This window comes from Aquarana catesbeiana, linkage group LG01 (assembly GCF_042186555.1).
Source record: "Aquarana catesbeiana isolate 2022-GZ linkage group LG01, ASM4218655v1, whole genome shotgun sequence".
NCBI classification, from domain to species: domain Eukaryota; kingdom Metazoa; phylum Chordata; class Amphibia; order Anura; family Ranidae; genus Aquarana; species Aquarana catesbeiana.
Genome location: NC_133324.1, coordinates 221,978,978 through 221,996,351, shown reverse-complemented (window position 1 = coordinate 221,996,351; position 17,374 = coordinate 221,978,978). Strand labels below are relative to the sequence as shown.

At 44.6% G+C, this 17,374-nt stretch overlaps 1 protein-coding gene across 3 annotated transcripts in view; it reads right to left on the bottom strand.

Annotated features, from left to right (window-relative positions):
- Positions 1 to 16,946, bottom strand: part of LZTR1 (leucine zipper like post translational regulator 1) — a 49,593-nt gene extending 32,647 nt beyond the window's left edge. For 2 of the 3 annotated variants that reach the window (XM_073625191.1, XM_073625202.1), the window contains exons 1-5: positions 16,524 to 16,946; positions 12,899 to 12,961; positions 10,713 to 10,769; positions 10,275 to 10,354; positions 2,422 to 2,530 (exon numbers count right to left, since the gene is read on the bottom strand). In XM_073625191.1, the coding sequence (XP_073481292.1) occupies positions 2,422 to 2,530; positions 10,275 to 10,354; positions 10,713 to 10,769; positions 12,899 to 12,961; positions 16,524 to 16,672 (458 nt within the window). In that variant the 5' untranslated portion in view covers positions 16,673 to 16,946. The remainder of the gene's footprint in view (positions 1 to 2,421; positions 2,531 to 10,274; positions 10,355 to 10,712; positions 10,770 to 12,898; positions 12,962 to 16,523) is intronic. The other variant, XR_012243741.1, reaches the window with a different exon arrangement.
- Between the last annotated feature and the right edge of the window lie 428 nt (positions 16,947 to 17,374).

Sequence of the window (17,374 nt, the reverse complement as noted above, 5' to 3'; positions counted from 1 at the left end):
TCTTCCAGGGGGACCATCATGATCACTTTTTGACAAAAGTCGTTCTAACGCTAGAAAGAGAGACTTCTTTTTCTCTGGATCATTTGGGGGCATTTGACCCGAGGAAACGCGGAGACAGGAATTCTTGGAACTCTAGTTTGTAACCTAGAGCCATTGTGGAGACCACCCATCTGTCCCGAAATTCTTCCTGCCAGACCTTTGACAACTGCAGAAGTCCCCCCCCCCCCCCCCCACTCGAGCGAGCGGGGGCACCTCTTCATAAAGAGGCTTTAGCGTTCTGTCTTGCGGGTTTCTTCCCCCAGGACCTCTTTTGTAGCCGGGGTTGATCCTGAGGTTTACCGCTTGAACCTGATGGTGGAGGTCATCGCGACTGCCTGGAGGCTGATGCCCCTGTGTCACGTACCTGGTAGAGATTGAGCTGTAGAGGGGGCTTCTCTTGCAACTCCTGTCCGACACCCCTGGTAGAGATGACAGGGAGTGAAGGACACAGAGTGGCACAAGGGCCGATGTAGCTGATGGCGCTGACTGGGCCTTAGCAGGAACCTGGTGGCTGAAGAGCGCTGGGCAGGCTCTGAGAACCGGAGCTCTGTATCGCTGGGTCAGCAGAAGGAGGCATAGCCGGGGCGTAAGCCAGGTGGTCATTAACAGTCGGACAGAGCAGGTACCGAGACAAGAGGCAGAGGCAGGACACAGCAAGGTACAGGAACATCAGGCAGAAGCGGAGTCAAACACAAGCCAGGATCAGGTAGGCAGGCAGAGGTCAAGGAAAAGGTTCAGGTGTAGCCGGGTCAAGACACAGAAAGCTGGAACAGATCAGGTAAGCTGTTCAAGTGTCAGTGTTCAGTTTATATAGGCTTATTTGGCGCCCATACGTGCACGTGCGCATTGGCGCACACGTGCCAATACAAGTCCCTCTTTGTACACTTACTGGCGTGTCTGTGCTTGTGCGCAGATGCGTGTCTGTTAGCCGGACTTCTCTTACACCCTGGCAGCGGAGAAAGAGCCCGTTTACATGAGGGACATTAACTCTTTTTCTTAACTGGCAAAAGGGTACTTTTCCCACTTATTATTTTTGGGATATATTTGTCCAAATCCTCCCCAAACAGCTTTTCACCGCGGTAAGGAAAACCAGTCAGGAGCTTTTTGCATTGCGCTTCGGCTGACCAACTTTTCAACCATAAGATTCTACGCATATGCACCAACCCAAGCGTAAGGTGAGAGGTTTGAAGAAGAAGAAAACTGTGTGGAATGGGCCAAAAAACACACCTGAGCAACGCATGCAACTAGTTTCTCCATACAGGAGGTGTCTTGAAGCTGTCATTACCAACAAAGAATTTTGTACAAAGTATTAAATAAATTTCAGTTAGCGTGCTCAATAATTTTTCCCTGTGTCATTCCATTTTATTAGGCCTCATTCACAGGAGGCGGACTCAGTTTCCACGGAGCCCGCCTCGGTCCGCCGGCTCAGCAGGAGATCTCTCCGCTGATCTCCGCTGAGCCGGCGGATGACAGGTTCCTCTCTGCTCACTGAGCGGGGAGGGGCTTGTCAGGCGCCGCTGCTGCCTATGGAGGGATCGGATGAAAGCAGACAGCATGTCCGTTTTCATCAGATCTCACCCGATCCGATAGCGACGGATCTGGACGTAGGGCCATCCGTCTGCTTTTTGCGGATCGGACCGGGTGGGATGTCAGCGGACATGTCTCCTCTGACATCCGTCGCTCAATAGGCTAACATGGAGCGCCCGTTCAGGTCCGCCGTCAAAACTGACAGGCGGACCTGAACGGTCCGCCGTCAAAACTGACAGGCGGACCTAAACGGTCCGCCGTCAAAACTGACAGGCGGACCTAAACGGTCCGCCGTCAAAACTGACAGGCGGACCTAAACGGTCCGCCGTCAAAACTGACAGGCAGACCGTCAAAACTGACAGGCGGACCTGAATGGTCCGCCGTCAAAACTGACAGGCGGACCTAAACGGTCCGCCGTCAAAACTGACAGGCGGACCTAAACGGTCCGCCGTCAAAACTGACAGGCGGACCTGAACGGTCCGCCGTCAAAACTGACAGGCGGACCTGAACGGTCCGCCGTCAAAACTGACAGGCGGACCTGAACGGTCCGCCGTCAAAACTGACAGGCGGACCTGAACGGTCCGATGTCAAAACTGACAGGCGGACCTGAACGGTCCGATCGTGTGAAAGGGGCCTTACACATAAAATCATTTCTGAACTAATTTGTTTTGGTTTCTTTGTATGTGAGGATTGCATGGGTTGTTATTGACATGAACCTTTTCACCACATGTCAGTAGCACCTTTAGAAAAATATTTACCTAGAAAAATGGTGACATGGTTCAATACTTAATTTTACCCACTGTATGTTATAACATGTATTGCCTACTAAGCATGACAAAAGGCAGATCTACAAACCTTCCTTCAATTTTCCATTCTGTCCAGAGACCTGTTGCAAACTTGTACTCAAACAAATCGTTCTTGTTCTTCAGGTTTGAATTGGAGTAGATATCCCCAGTGTAGCCACCTAGAAATATATGTTAATGATATGCATCAGGGCTTATGTTTAGGAAGACGCCTACAAGGATAAAGTGCACCTCTGGGAACACATTCCACCTGTTTTTATGCTCCCAATGCTGCACCTGCTGTGCGATCCCCCCCCCCCCCGACAGCAGTACGGGGAGATGTTACCATGTGCTAGCTGTCACTTTTTTAAATCAGTGCAGCCATGCGGGGCTCTGCCCACAAGGCCTCATCATTCATTCACATAGCTATGTGTGTGAATAAACTACAAGCCCCGACATCCATCTTTAGGCTTTTAATTCACCATGAACTACCGCGGCGTTCATTAATTATTCCTGTCACTTTATATCTGCTTGCCCCATGGAATGTACGGCACACAGATACTGATAAATCTGGAGGAGACCTGAATGGTACCTGTTGATAGCTGGTGCATCGCTTTACAGGCTCCAAAACAAACAAAAAATAATAAATGCACATTTTTTTACTGGCAAAAAAAAAATGTGAATTTATTTTTTTTCAAAAAAGTGAACTTATACTTTAATTACTGCATACTGTGAGGATTGTATTCAACTTCAGTTATATTTAAAAAAAGGCAAAAAACTTTTTTTCATTTTGGATAAAATAATGAAGGGTTAAACCCCGTCAGTTTTTTGCCATCTGTGTCCCCATTTATTTCTGTTCTTGTGACAAATCAAAATTTGGAGACTTTCTTTCACTTTCAGTTAGAACGATAAACAGGACGAACAGAGAGGGTTAATTTACCTAAGGACAACAATAAAAAATCTGTCCAAAAATGCCTTTAGTTACAGTTTAAAATTAAAACTTAAGCTATATGGCTAATATACATGTCTTAACATTTAAGCTTATGAGGTATAGAATACTGTTGATCCTGCCAGAAATCCAGAGAGCTCTTCAGCCTGCTGGGAGAGCCGATTTAATCTAGTACTCAATTGACTGTGTGGAGCAGTTACAGTTAGAAAGAGCTTTATTTATATTGTAAGTTCTGCTTAAAAATCCTGCAAGTTCACACACACACACTATATTGTCAAAAGTATTGCGACTCCTGCCTTTACATAGACATGAACTTTAATGACATCCCAGTCTTAGTCCATAGGGTTCAATATTGAGTTTGCCGACCCTTTGCAGCTATAACAGCTTCAACTGTTCTGGGACCTCACTCATCCATGTCTTTATGGACCTTGCTTTGTGCACTGGTCCAAATCATTTGGTGGAGGGGGGGGTTATGGTGTGGGGTTGTTTTTCAGGGGTTTGGCTTGGCCCCTTAGTTCCAGTGAGGGGAACTCTTAAGGCATCGGCATACCAAGACATTTTGGACATCTGCATGCTCCCAACTTTGAGGGAACAGTTTGGCCCCTTCCTGTTCCACCATGACTGCGCACCAGTGCACAAAGCAAGGTCAAGACATGGATGACAGAGTTTGGGGTGGAGGAATTTGACTGGCCTGCACAGAGTCCTGACCTCAACCTGATAGAACACCTTTGGGATGAATTAGAAAAAAAAATATATATATTTTTTACTTTTTGCTATAATAAATATCCCCCAAAAATATAAAAAAACCCCCCCCTTAGTTAGACTTACCGGTGACGGTATTTCTACGAGCCTTTCAGGACAGCACCTTGGAGAGAGCGCAGCTCCACCTCTTAGACAGGAAACACTGCGTGACAACGCCCCTTTAAAAAGCAGCTGCTTCCACCATGCCGTCAGTTGTTACCGAGAAATCCTCCGACATGCTGGAAAATATAATCAGACAATTACCAGGTCCTATAATTATACTTTACATATGATAACCAAGGGAGGGAAGTAGGCTGCTGTCCTGAAAGGCTCGTAGAAATACAGTCACCGGTAAGTCTAACTAAGGTTTTCTCCCTTCGCCTTTCAGGACAGCACCTTGGAGAGGACAACCGAGAAACTTACTTCAGGGTGGGACTACTGCCTGCAAAACCTTCCTACCAAATGATTGGTCCGAGGCTGATAGTAGATCCAAGCGGTAGTGCCTTATGAAGGTCGAAAAACTGGACCATGTGGCAGATTTGCTCAGGAGATGCCCCAGCCCTTTCTGCCCATGATGCCGCCACTGCTCGAGTAGAATGAGGTAATACCCCTTCCAGAGGTTCCAGACCCAAAGATTTGTAAGCCTCTTTAATGGCCTGCTTTAACCATCTTCCGAGGGTGCTCTTGGAAGCTTTACCTCCTTTGTGAGTACCTTCCATTAAAACAAAGGGTGAAGATGACTTTCTGATTTCCTTTGTTCTTTCCAGATATTTAAGAAGACACCTCCTGACATCAAGGGTATGGAAAGCTTCTTCTCCTGCTCCCGAAGGTAAAGGACAAAAAGTAGGGAGAATGATTTCCTGTGTACGGTGAAAAACTGAAGCCACCTTTGGTAGAAAAGCTGGATCCATCCTTAAGACTACCCTATCCTGTAGACATCTCATAAAGGGCTCCTTAATTGAAAGGGCTTGTAACTCACTAATTCTACGTGCGGAAGTTACTGCTACCAGTAAAATAGTCTTTAACGTCAAGAAACTTAATGATGCTTCTTCTATGGGTTCAAACGGTGCCTTAGTTAGTCCCTGAAGAACTAAAGATAAATCCCATTTGGGAAAACTAACAACAGGTCTAGGCCTTACTTTTGCCATTGCCCTAAAAAATCTGATTATTAAAAGGTTCCCCTGACAGGGTTCTTTCCAAAAAAACTGATAAAGCAGCTACCTGCGTCTTGAGCGTACTTGCTGCTAACCCCTTCTCCAATCCCTCTTGAAGAAATTCCAAAACTGAAAACATGGTATGAAAATCAAAGTTTTTACTGGAACACCAAGAATTATAGATCTTCCAGACTTTGAAGTAAATGTCTCTCGTCACTTTTTTTCTACTTGCAAGAAGGGTAGAAATAAGCTTCTCTGATAAACCCTTCTGTCTTAAGATTTGTTCTTCAGAAACCAAGCTGTTAGTTTGAGGTAAGCTAGATCTGGATGGAGAATTTGGCCCTGACTCAACAGGTCTATCCTGATTGGTAAACTCCAAGCAGGTTTCACTGAGAGGTTCATCAAGGTTGAAAACCAGGGTCTTTTTGGCCAATAAGGAGTTATTAATATTAGCTCCGTGGACTCCAATCTGAATTTGGCTAACACCCTTGGTATCAGTTGAAACGGGGGAAAAGCGTAGGGCAGATGGAAGTCCCACTTGTGTGCTGACGCATCTACTCCGAGAGCTTGATCCTGTCTCTGAAGAGAGAAGAAGACTGGTATTTTTGCATTTTCTTATTTTGCAAAGAGGTCCACTTGGGGATAACCCCAACTCTTGGAAATTGTTTCGAATAATTCCTGATTGAGAGACCACTCTGCTTCCCTTATTTCTTTCCTGCTGAGGAGATCTGCTAAGGTGTTTTCCGTCCCCTTCAGATGGACTGCTGATAGAGAGGCCACATTGTTCTCTGCCCATCTTAGGATCTGATGCGCTAGACCCATTAGGGTTTTGCTTTTTGTTCCCCCTTGCTTTGTTAAATGTAATACTGTCGTCATATTGTCTGACAATATTTGGACATGTTGATTCACTAGAAATTCCCGGAGGGAGAGGAGGCTTAAGTGAACAGCCTTTATCTCTCTCCAATTTGAAGATCTTCTCGCTTCTGGTCCAAACTCCCTGAATCGTTTTTTCTTCCAGATGAGCTCCCCATCCCTATGCGCTGGCATCTGTAGTCAGCCTTCTGGTTACCAGAAAGACACAAGGAAGCCCTTTTGAAATGTTTCCTAGGTTCCTCCACCACCAGAGTGATCTTTTTGCTCTTGCCCCCATGTTGAATTTCTTCTCCAGAGGTTCCTGGTATGACCAATTCATCAGAATATCCGAATACAGAGCACGGGCATGCAACCTGGCCCACTGTACCGAAGGAATTGCTGCTGTCAACAGTCCCAGAGCGGACATGGCTTGTCTTACAGAGATCTCTGCGTTGGATTGAAGTGCTTTCAGGGTCAACTGCATCTTCTCTATTTTCTCCTGGGGTAGAAAAATTCTCTGTTCTATCGAGTCTATTTCGTACCCCAGAAACCTTACCCTTTGAGATGGAATTAAGTTTGATTTCTGAAGATTGAGAAGCCATCCCAAACCTCTTAGATGTGTTTGAACTGTCTGTAGGTTGACCTCTACTTGACCCTTTGAGTCTGCAAACAGTAGCAGGTCGTCCAAATAGGGTACTATTGAAATCCTCTTCAGTCTCAGGGGCTCCAAAGATTCCGCCATCATTTTTGTGAATACCCTGGGAGAAGAGGAAAGACCGAAAGGCAGAGCCCGAAACTGCAGGTGCCAAATCTCCCCCCCCCCCCGATTGACTGCAAGACACAGGAACCTTTGCGATGGGGGCGCTATTGGTATATGGAGATAGGCATCTCTCAAATTGATGGAAGCCATATGACATTTGGGGGTTAGCAAGTTCCTCGCTGAGAAAATCGTATCCATCCTGAATTTTTTGTATTTTATGGATCGATTTAGAACCTTCAAATTGAGAATCAGGCGGAACTTTCCTGATGGCTTTTTTACCAGAAAAATGTGGGAGTAAAACCCCTTCCCCTCTTGATCTTTCGGAACCTGGGAAATGACCTTCTGTTGCATCAGTTCCTGTAACAGAGACTTCATGGCCAGAGCCTTTTCCCGATCCTTTGGCAGGTTTGTGATGTAAAAACGATTTGGGGGGCTTTGTGAGAATTCCAATTGATAACCCTTTTTGATTAACCCCAGGACAAAAGGACTCTTTGTTGTTTTTTCCCAAATTGGTAAGAAGTCCTGTAGTCTCCCCCCCTACTAGATGGTCATTGTTTTTTAGGGGTTTGTCCTGGGGTTCTAAAGAGTACCCCACCTCTACCTCTCTGAGAAGACCAGGGTCTCTTCTGTGTGTGGTCCTTTTCCTTATCGGCTTGTCGAAAAGGACGAAAATCTTTCCTCTGCTGTACCGTTTTCTTCTTCTGTGGGAAAGCTTTCTTCTTATCTGCTGTCCTGTCAAGGACAATCTCCAGTTCTGGCTCAAACATCAGGTCTCCTGAAAAGGGAATTCCGCACAGTTTTACTTTAGAAGCTGAATCCCCTGTCCAGGTCTTTAACCAGAGTGCTCTTCTTGCTGAGTTAACAAGCGCAGAGGACCTGGCTGACATCCTGATAGATTCTGCAGAGGCATCTGCCATATATTTTACTGCCTTAAGCAGGGTAGGGAAGGACTCCAATAAGTCTTTTCTGGAGGTACCTGCAACAACATGATTTTTAAGTTGATCTAACCAACACTCCAGATTCCTAGCAACAACTGTAGCCGCCATTGCTGGCTTAAGATTAGCTAGAGATGAGTCCCAGGCTTTCTTCAGTAGCCCATCTGCCCTCTTATCCATAGCATCTTTGAGAATACCCATGTCCTCAAAAGCTAAGTCAGTTTTTCTAGATACTTGAGAAAAAGCAGCGTCTATCTTTGGTTTTTTATTCCACAACAGTTCCTCATTCTCCTCAAAAGGAAACCTCCTTTTGAGGGCTTTAGAAAAAAACTGTCCTTTCTCTGGATCCTTCCATTCCTTTTTGATAGTGTCTGTTAACACTTTATGCACAGGGAACACCCTGTGTTTAATTTCCTCCAGCCCCAGGTACATCTTGTCATGCACGGACAGCTGAACTTTTTCTTCCTGGATCTCCAGGGTAGTATAAATTGCCTTGAGTAATTCATCCACCTCCTCAAGTGAAAGCTTATATCTAGATGATCTTAACTCTTCTTCCACCTCCTCCTCCGAATCAATGGTTGAGGGTGGAATGCTTTCCCTTTCCTCCTCCGACTCACTTTCCACCTGTCTGGAAGTGGACTGAGGGAAACTGGAGTGAGAACTCTGTTCTTGGCTGGAACTCTGGCCGCGCTTTACAAGGGAACGCACTGTCCCTAGGGCCTCTGCTAATTCCTTCCTCACAGAAGATAAGAGTTCTTTGCACTCTTGTGAGGATTCTTCTTTTACTAAATCCACAATGCAGGATTTGCACAGTGGTTTGGGCCAAGAGTCCCTTAAAGGATTTTTGCATGAGGGGCACTTTCTCCCTGTTCTCTCTGATTTGGCAGTAGCTTTTTGAAACAGAGAAACAAGAAAAAGCCAGGTCCTTTAGAACTAAGGCTTCAGAGAAAAGTAGTACCTCCAGCCAACATCCTAAGTGCCCAGAGTCTCACTCCTTTGCTGAACTGCTAATGGAAACTGTTACCCTATAGCAGACAGCAGCAGGTTTTGAAATAACCACATAAAAGATAAAACACCCAGTGATATAAAAGGAAAGAGGTGTCACCGCACCTCTCCTACCTGGGCCTGGCCGGGAACCTGGGCGCCTGCATCCGCCATTGCTGCTGACGATTCCGCTGTCTCCATAGTGCAATCCGCAGCTGCTGCACTGTGTACTAAGCTCCATGTGCCAAAGAAAAGGAAGTCCCGGCCAGAGGACCCGCCCCTTCCTCCTGCATTCCAGCAGCAGGAACCAATCGCTGCTACGCCCCGCCGGAAGTCTCCGCCCACCGGAACTGGCGTCATCCGCTGTCCGGGATTCAGCGCCGCCATGCAGAGGCCTGGCATGGACGCTCTTACTGAGCACAACCGCGGCCCCCCGAAGACTCCGGGTGGAAAACTTCCGGCAGACCCTTCTCTTTGGTCTGAGTACCCAAACGTGGAGGTCCTGCCAAAACCCTCTCCTTGGAGAGAGCGCAGCCCCTCTGGTTCCCCAAGCAGTGCTTCCACCATGGCGGAGGAAACACTAAAACTGACGGCATGGTGGAAGCAGCTGCTTTTTAAAGGGGCGTTGTCACGCAGTGTTTCCTGTCTAAGAGGTGGAGCTGCGCTCTCTCCAAGGTGCTGTCCTGAAAGGCGAAGGGAGAAATTTTTTTACTTTTTGCTATAATAAATATCCCCCAAAAATATAAAAAAAAAACAAAACATTTTTTTCCTCCATTTACGTTTAGGCCAATATGTATTCTTCTACATATTTTTTGGGGAAAAAAAAAAAAATAATCGCAATAAGCGTATATTGATTAGTTTTCGTAAAAGTTATAGCGTCTACAAAATAGGGGATAGTTTTATGGCATTTTTATTTTACTAGTAATGGCGGTGATCTGCGATTTTTATTGGGACTGCGACATTATGGCGGACACATCGGACAATTCTGACACCATTTTGGGACCAGTGTCATTTATACAGCGATCAGTGCTATAAAAATGCATTAATTACTGTGTAAATGACACTGGCAGTGAAGGGGTTAACCACTAGGGAGCGATGAAGGGGTTAAGTGTGTCCGAGGGAGTGATTCTAACTGTGGGGGGGGGGTGGGCTTCAAGTCACATGACAGTGATCACTGCTCTCGATGACAGGGAGCAATGATCTCTGTCATGACACAAGCCAGAACGGAGAAATGCCTTGTTTACATAGGCACTTCCCCGTTCTGAGGCTCTGTGACACGATCGCTGGGAGACCGGCGGACATAGAGTCCACCGGTCCCGCGGGCACGGTCACGCTGTACGCCACGGGGGCGCGCGCTTGCTATCCCCAGCTCTTAAAAGGGGACGTACAGGTACGCCCATTTGCCTACCGCTGCCATTGTGCCGATGTATATCAGCGTGCGGAAACTGGTTAAAGTTCATGTAAAGGCAGGCGCCCAAATACTTTTGACAATATAGTATATATACAGTACACACACACTATTCTATATATTAGAACTGTCATTTTACTCACCAAACACAAACATGCTGCTTCCATATACCACAGCTGAATGATGATATCTTGGTGCTGGGGGAGTTCCTGTTGTAAAAGCCCTATTAATTTAAGCACAAATATTTATCTGTTATAGAGCAATTCTCTATAACATAGTCCAGAAATGACAAAAAAACAGCAATTTAAAGATGTTGCTTTTACAGTAATGAATCAAACAAAAATTTTGAAAAAATAAAATAAAAAGGCTCTTGCTCAAGGCTCAACTCCTGCCGAAACGCTTTGTTTTGGAAAAGGGTGGGAAAGAGTTACTGCCTCTGTCCAGTTATATTGTCATCTGTGCCCCTTTCAGGGAGAATTCCTTTCACTTCCTGTACATCTTAAATACTTCATAAAATAACGAGCTGACACAGTGCAAATAAAGTTATAAGTAGCCACAATGCTGGCAGAACAAACATGTACCTGCACCAGGAGCAGTCTTTCACATCAAACCTCAGCAGGTCATTTAGCATGTTCTTCCTGTGATAAAAAAAAATAAAATAAACACTCATTTCTGCTCCTGACATATCCTGTGTTAAAAGGAAATTATACAGTATTTTCAGTCTTTACAGTTGTTGGAGTAACATTTACCTACAAGTTAAGATGCCCACCATTTTGCATACTATATTATAACTTGAGGATTACATTTCAAAAACTATGCTGAATATTGTTTTTTGTCTCTAGTACCTTTATATCAGGCAGTACATTCCAGCTGAAGAATTGATGAGACAAAATTAACTGCATGATAACCCACAAGGGGAGTATGTTGTGTATGCTCAGTCTGAGTAGACTGATAAATTGTCCGCAATGACCTGCCTCCCAAAACATTTTCTGTATAGAGCTTGTATTTTCCTTTCGTTTACATGGGGTTCCTCCAGGCGCTCTGGTACCGTAATTACAAAGCACAGTGTCAAATTAGTCAGGGCTCCTAAATTGCAGATCTTGGTCCTGGGTCTGAACTGAACCTAGGGCATAATATGCATGGAGTACTCAGGTTCTCCTTTTATTTGCATTAGGTTCCTACATGTGTACCAATTTCCTGCAACAAACCAAAAGCATACAAATAAGCTACTTGCTTTGTCCATAGAAACGGTCCCTAGTGTTCGCTCCCTTCGGAGACGAGGGACAGATCTATGTACTTTGTAAATCACTGCATAATATGTCAGAGTGAAATGCATATATTTGTCAAAAAAAATGTAGCTTCTACCTTTGACATTAATCTGGGTCCAGGCTATCTATGCATCCTGGAGCAATTCATCCTCAACGTTTACAGCGGAAATCACTGCAGCTCTTCAGGTCAATCTATCAGCCCAACTTGCCCTGCTCCCATTCACATACCACCTGCTCTGTGTTTGAGAGATTAGAAAGCTACCCAATCAATACTGAGGAGGAGCAGAGTGAGCTGTGCTGGGGAGATAATTATTTGAATGACTTCAGTGCTTCTACTGTGAAGTTTGGGGAATAATTGCACCACAGTGCATGCAGCTACAGAAGTCAAGGGCTTGTACAAGGGCTTGTTTTAAAAGTAGAACTATAGAAAAATCTATCCCCCCCCCCTCCATTTTGGATAGAGCAAGTGATAGTTATAACCCTGCTAGATTTTTTTTCATCATCTGTGTCCCTATGGGGAGATTTACCATCACTTCCTGTTCCATAGCCAAACAGGAAATCCCTGCAAATTAAGGGAATCTCTTGGGGACCCCCAGAACTATTGTCCCCATTGGAAGATTTAATCTCTTACTTTTCTGGAGACAACACAACATCTGGGATTTTCTTTTACTTTCAATGATAAATGGTAAAGAGGACAAATGGAGGGGGTGAATCTCCTTAACCACTTGAAGACCAAGCCTTTTCTGACACTTTTTGTTTACAACTTTAAAACAGTATTTTTTTCTAGATTAAATTACTTAGAACCTGCAAATATAAATAAATAAAAAAAAAAAAAGTGATGCTTTAAACACCTTTACAGGTTACCTGTTAGGCCTTACAGAGGAGGTCTAGCGCTACACTTATTGCTCCTGCTCCAACGCTTGTGGCGATACCTCGTGTGCGAACACAGTTTAAATATGCGCGTGTGACTTACATATGCATTCACTTCTGCGCTCGAGCTCTTTACATTTTCTTCTCCTATTTATTTTTACATCAGCCCTTTAATTTTTTTTCCAATTATAAGGATGACAGGTCCTCTTTATGGAGAGATGTGGGGTCAAAATCTTTTCACCTTTAAAAGAAAAAAAACCACAACCTTTTTTTTTTTCTATAAAGCAAATTTGTTTACTTCCACCCTGGACCGGAAGTAACGTTGCGCCGATCCTCCAAGGCAATAGAGGCGATCAAAGATGATCTAGTCTTTTATTGCCTCTGTGACCAGCCGGAGGCACTGGATCGTTTCTCAGACGATCCAGTGGAAACCGCAAGCCGGAGAGAGACACCAGCGAGTGGTGGGAGTGATGTTCTCTTCCACGGCTTCCGAAAGCTTTCCAGTGGTTTATGAGCCGCCCAGAATGCTTTCAAGAGAAAGCTGACTGCAAAAAACAGTACCGGGGTAAAAACAATGCAGGGGATGTGTCATACAATACTTTTATTTACATATTTTAATTTAAACCTACCCGTTATCACCACCAAAGACATATATAGCATCTTTGTAAGCTACAACAGTGTGTTTACTGCGCCTGTGAAACAAAGAATAGAAAAAGCATTTTTAGATGTACAGAAATTCATAAACAAATGTCTAGTTACAAATCTGCATAAAGAAAACCTATCTGGCCTCTAGTGGCTTTAAATCTGCACTTTACTGCGATAGAAGGGAGTATACTTATCTTTTTCGATCCATTTCTCCTACCTTACCTCCATTCTAGTACTGCAGCCTCAGAAAGCCTTTTCAACATTTGTTACTTTCAGAAATGCCAGATGCCCATTTCCCTCACTGCGGATCCTTCCACCGACCCAGATGTCATTGCCGATTCCCACACTGATGTAGGGGGTCAGAGGAAGAAACCAGTTCACAGCAAGGGGCACACAACTGACACTGCCAGAAGTGTTGAATGCCAAATTGAAGCACTGTAAAAAGGTAGGAGAAACAGGCTATCAGGGAGAAGAGTATACATGATCTTCTATTGTAGTGGAGTACAGCTCTTGGAGGCCTGACATGGGTATATTTATCTAAATAGCTGGTTTTCAATAAAACCATTGAAAAGCAGTTCCTGAGCTCCACTCAGGTAACCATTTCAAGGTACAATTACACCAAACCTGCTTGAGAAAACCATCTTAATAAATTCCCTGTGGTGATTTTTCTTTCCACTGGCAACCTTAAAAGAGAAGTTTGCAATTAAAAAAAAGTTATATTCACCTAGGTGTTTGCGGCATCAATCAGATGCTGCATCTGTCCTCCGTCGGCTCTGCAGTGAAAACTGAATGATTAAACACTGCCGATTGCTCAATTCTCCCCTTCAAGCAGAGAGCTGTGACCTTCAGTCAGTGGCTCTCTGCTCTCCCCTCAGCAAATCGCAGAGAGGCTGAGCCAGGTGCTGGCCCAGGTTTCTGGGCAGATACCGAATATATGGTTGGGATCTTTCCCGAGCCTGCACCAGTTGAGAGACATCAGCCGACATCGGCCTTAGCCTGCGGTCATCTGAAAACAGGTCACAGGAGTGCAAAATGAAATGCACTCCTGTGATCCATAGGAGAAGTACAGCCAAAATAGCTTGGCCATTCTTCTCCTTTACCAGATCTGCATTTTTTTCAGACTGCCCATACATTTCTAGACACCTGCAAACCCTGGGGAGCAATCCTGACTGCAGGATGGCTTTGGCCCAGTGTCAGGGATCACTGACGTCCACACTTACCAAACATTCTTACAAATTGGCAGTGTTGAAGTTATCAAAATGCCTTTCAGTAACTATATACACTCACGTGGTCAGCAAATGCAAGTCTATTTGTGTGTACCAGAAGAGATGTCTTACTGCTGTCTGCGCGGATACAAAGCAAGCCATAACTTGGGCCGTGGTGTGTCCACATACTTCCCCCAACAGTACAAGAGGGTTCAGAGGACCCTGCTTGTGACAACTTACCATCTAAAGAGAGGGGCAAGTGATATAAATGGTAATTAGTGTGTGGGATGAGTTGATGGAAAAGCTAGAATAATAATGCACAGGTGACGAATAGAGCTAGATAACAGGAGGTCTTGGAGGAACTAAAGAGGACAGTTTAAGTGATATTTTGAAACTGGTTTGGTGATGTACTCAAGGCAGATCTGTGGATGACTATTATATTATAATATAGTATTATTTTGTCTATATAGAGGAAGGTGATTGTTACAGTTAAAATAGTAAGAGTTCTTTCAATTAAGGTTAATGAATCCCCACTCCTACCCCTTTTGAGCTACCCCATACTTTAAGAGCGGGTTCACACTGATGCCTTGCAGTTTGTGTGCACAGGGATTTATCCACATTTTACATGGTTTTAGGTGCTCTCCCATTAAGTTCTATCATAACCTGTGTTTTAATGAAAACACAAAGTCCCACATGTTGCATCTTTGATGAGATTTCAGAAAACACACAGTCTAATAGAAGTTAATAAGAATCGTGTGTAAAATATGAATACAATAGAGCTGCACCCAAACCACAGTGCACCGGTGCGAACCAACTGGTGCTTCGTGAACACTTGGCCAACTACAAACAACGGCCAAAATGTTCCTATCCGAACGCTATTTTTCCAAGTTAAAGTAGTTGAACCTCCCCTTACCACAGCAGCTTCTAAAAGCCTATGTGTACATGGACACATAGGCTTTTATGGAGTGGCGTTTAGGAGCTTTGGCACAAAAACCCTAAAAGCTCCTAAACTGAAGTTTAAGAGCTGTAGTGTACATTTAGCCTTAGTTTTCACTCCACTTGCTCCAAGCAGCAGCTTTGCTTTTATACTGTGATGAGGTAGGGGCTGGGGCTCTGTGGGTTGGCCAAAAGGTTGTAGATCTGACACTGCTGGAAGCGTTTTTTGATCAGCACTGATAACCCTGCCTAAGACTCTCAGAAATTGCCTTAATAAGTACATGTATTTCAAATTGTCAGATGGGTTTAGCTATAATGGTAAGATTTTGTGACAGGGTTCCTTTGAAACTCAACTCCAGGTATAATCTTATTTACATTGCTCCATCTTAGACCAATGTAAGTAAGCATATCTCATACCTGACAGAGCACTGTGAAAGCTTGACAATCAATACTGTAGTCAGCGCTACTACAGTGAACGTCACAGTCATCCAGGTTCTGTGCTCTTCTGCATACTGACCATAGAGGAACAGTCACTTGACACTGCCACAAGTCAAAGAACACCCTAAATTATTTTTATTGAATGCAAGATTTTCTCCGACTGGATGACATAGGGAGTGAGGACTTACCACCCCCCTTTCTTGCAATCAATGAAAAAAAAAATACAAAGTATTTTGTGAATGGTGGCAGTGCCAAGTGAGCGACCCCTCATGGTCAGTATGCAGAAGACAGAACCTGGACAGCTGTGCTGATCACCGTAGCAGCACTGACTACTAAAGCGATTGTCAAGCTTTCACGGCATTCTGTCAGGTAGAAGATATGCTTACTTACCTTGTGCCAAGCTGGGCCAATATAACTATGAAATAAAGATGGTGCCAGCCATCCATGGATAAAAATGTGGCTATTTCAGCAGGGACTGGCATGCATGTATGGGCACCCTCATTGTACAGATATCAATCAGCTTCTGTACAACCAGCCTGTTGCGTTTTTCCCGATCAATCAGTGCCACCACCTATAGACAGCATCACTAATCATTGTATTCCTTTCCTGCTATCAGAACACAATAGAACAGGAGTAATCCCCCCCTTCATTTTGAATGGGGGAATCTGATCATTTATTTTTCATTCAACTGTTCATTTTTCTTTTTTTTTTTTTGTTCAACCAGATTAATGTATGGCTTCCTTAGTAACACTTGTCCACTTTCATCCAGCAAAACTCTTGCATTTTGCTGTATGAAATGTATTACAACTAGAAATCTCATTAGTTTCTATTTGGCTGGTTCACATCTATGCATTTTATTGTGAAAGGGAAATGGGCACATTCATATCTATGTGCGTTCATCACACATTGCAGAACAGTGTAAATCTACCCCCAAAATAAGGGGCAGCCATTGAATTAGTGTCACATAATAAGGGTATCATTTGCGGAGCCCTGTGAAATAATGAGAACCAGACCTGTCGCCATCACTCACCTGGCTCCCACAAACTCATCGCAGGGCAGCAATCTCCTCCAGCGGTGGACACTCTCAAAGGGCCCAAAGTTCAGAGTCAGGTACTCCACACTGTCTGAGCAGCTGTGATCGAAGTCCACACTGGGGGCCACCTTAGACTTGCACGCCATTGGAGCTCAGGCCCTGGACTTCTAGAAGAAGCAGAAATAATCAATAAGGTGCTCCCTGACAGCTTCGTCCTCCACCTAACCGTTCCCAGCCATAGGACAGCATGTCAGCCTGTGCTGCACGGGACACTAAGGGCTCCCCGCACATAACACGGGCCCTGGGTACAGGAGAGCCATCTGAGGGGCTCATATCAGGAAGAGTCACTGCATACTAGACTGGGAGCGGCGTCCAGCCGACAGGAAGGAAGAGGAAACGTGACAGGAAATGTCAGAGCCGTGTTAGGGAGACTATCTAACCGCACAGCTCTATGGTAAGTAAGCCGCCTGTAGTACAAGCAACGAGCTATATCTATTATGGTGCAAGAATGACATCTAGTGGCTGAAGAACAAACTGCGATACAGGCACCTTCTCTCATGAGAGAAATAAATAGGTTACTGAAAATTCTAGTAGGGCTGTTAGGCTAAGACCCCTTTCACACTGAGGCGCTTTTCAGGCGCTTTTGTACTAAAAAAAAAAAAAAGCGCCTGAAAAGGTCACGAAAACCTATTTCCATTAAGACCCCTTTCACATTGAGGCGCTTTACAGGCGCTATAGCACTAAAAATAGCACCTGTAAGACCCCTTTCACACTGAGGTGCTTTTCAGGCGCTTTCACGCTAAAAAAAGCTCCTGAAAAGCTCACAAAAACCTATTTTCATTAAAATC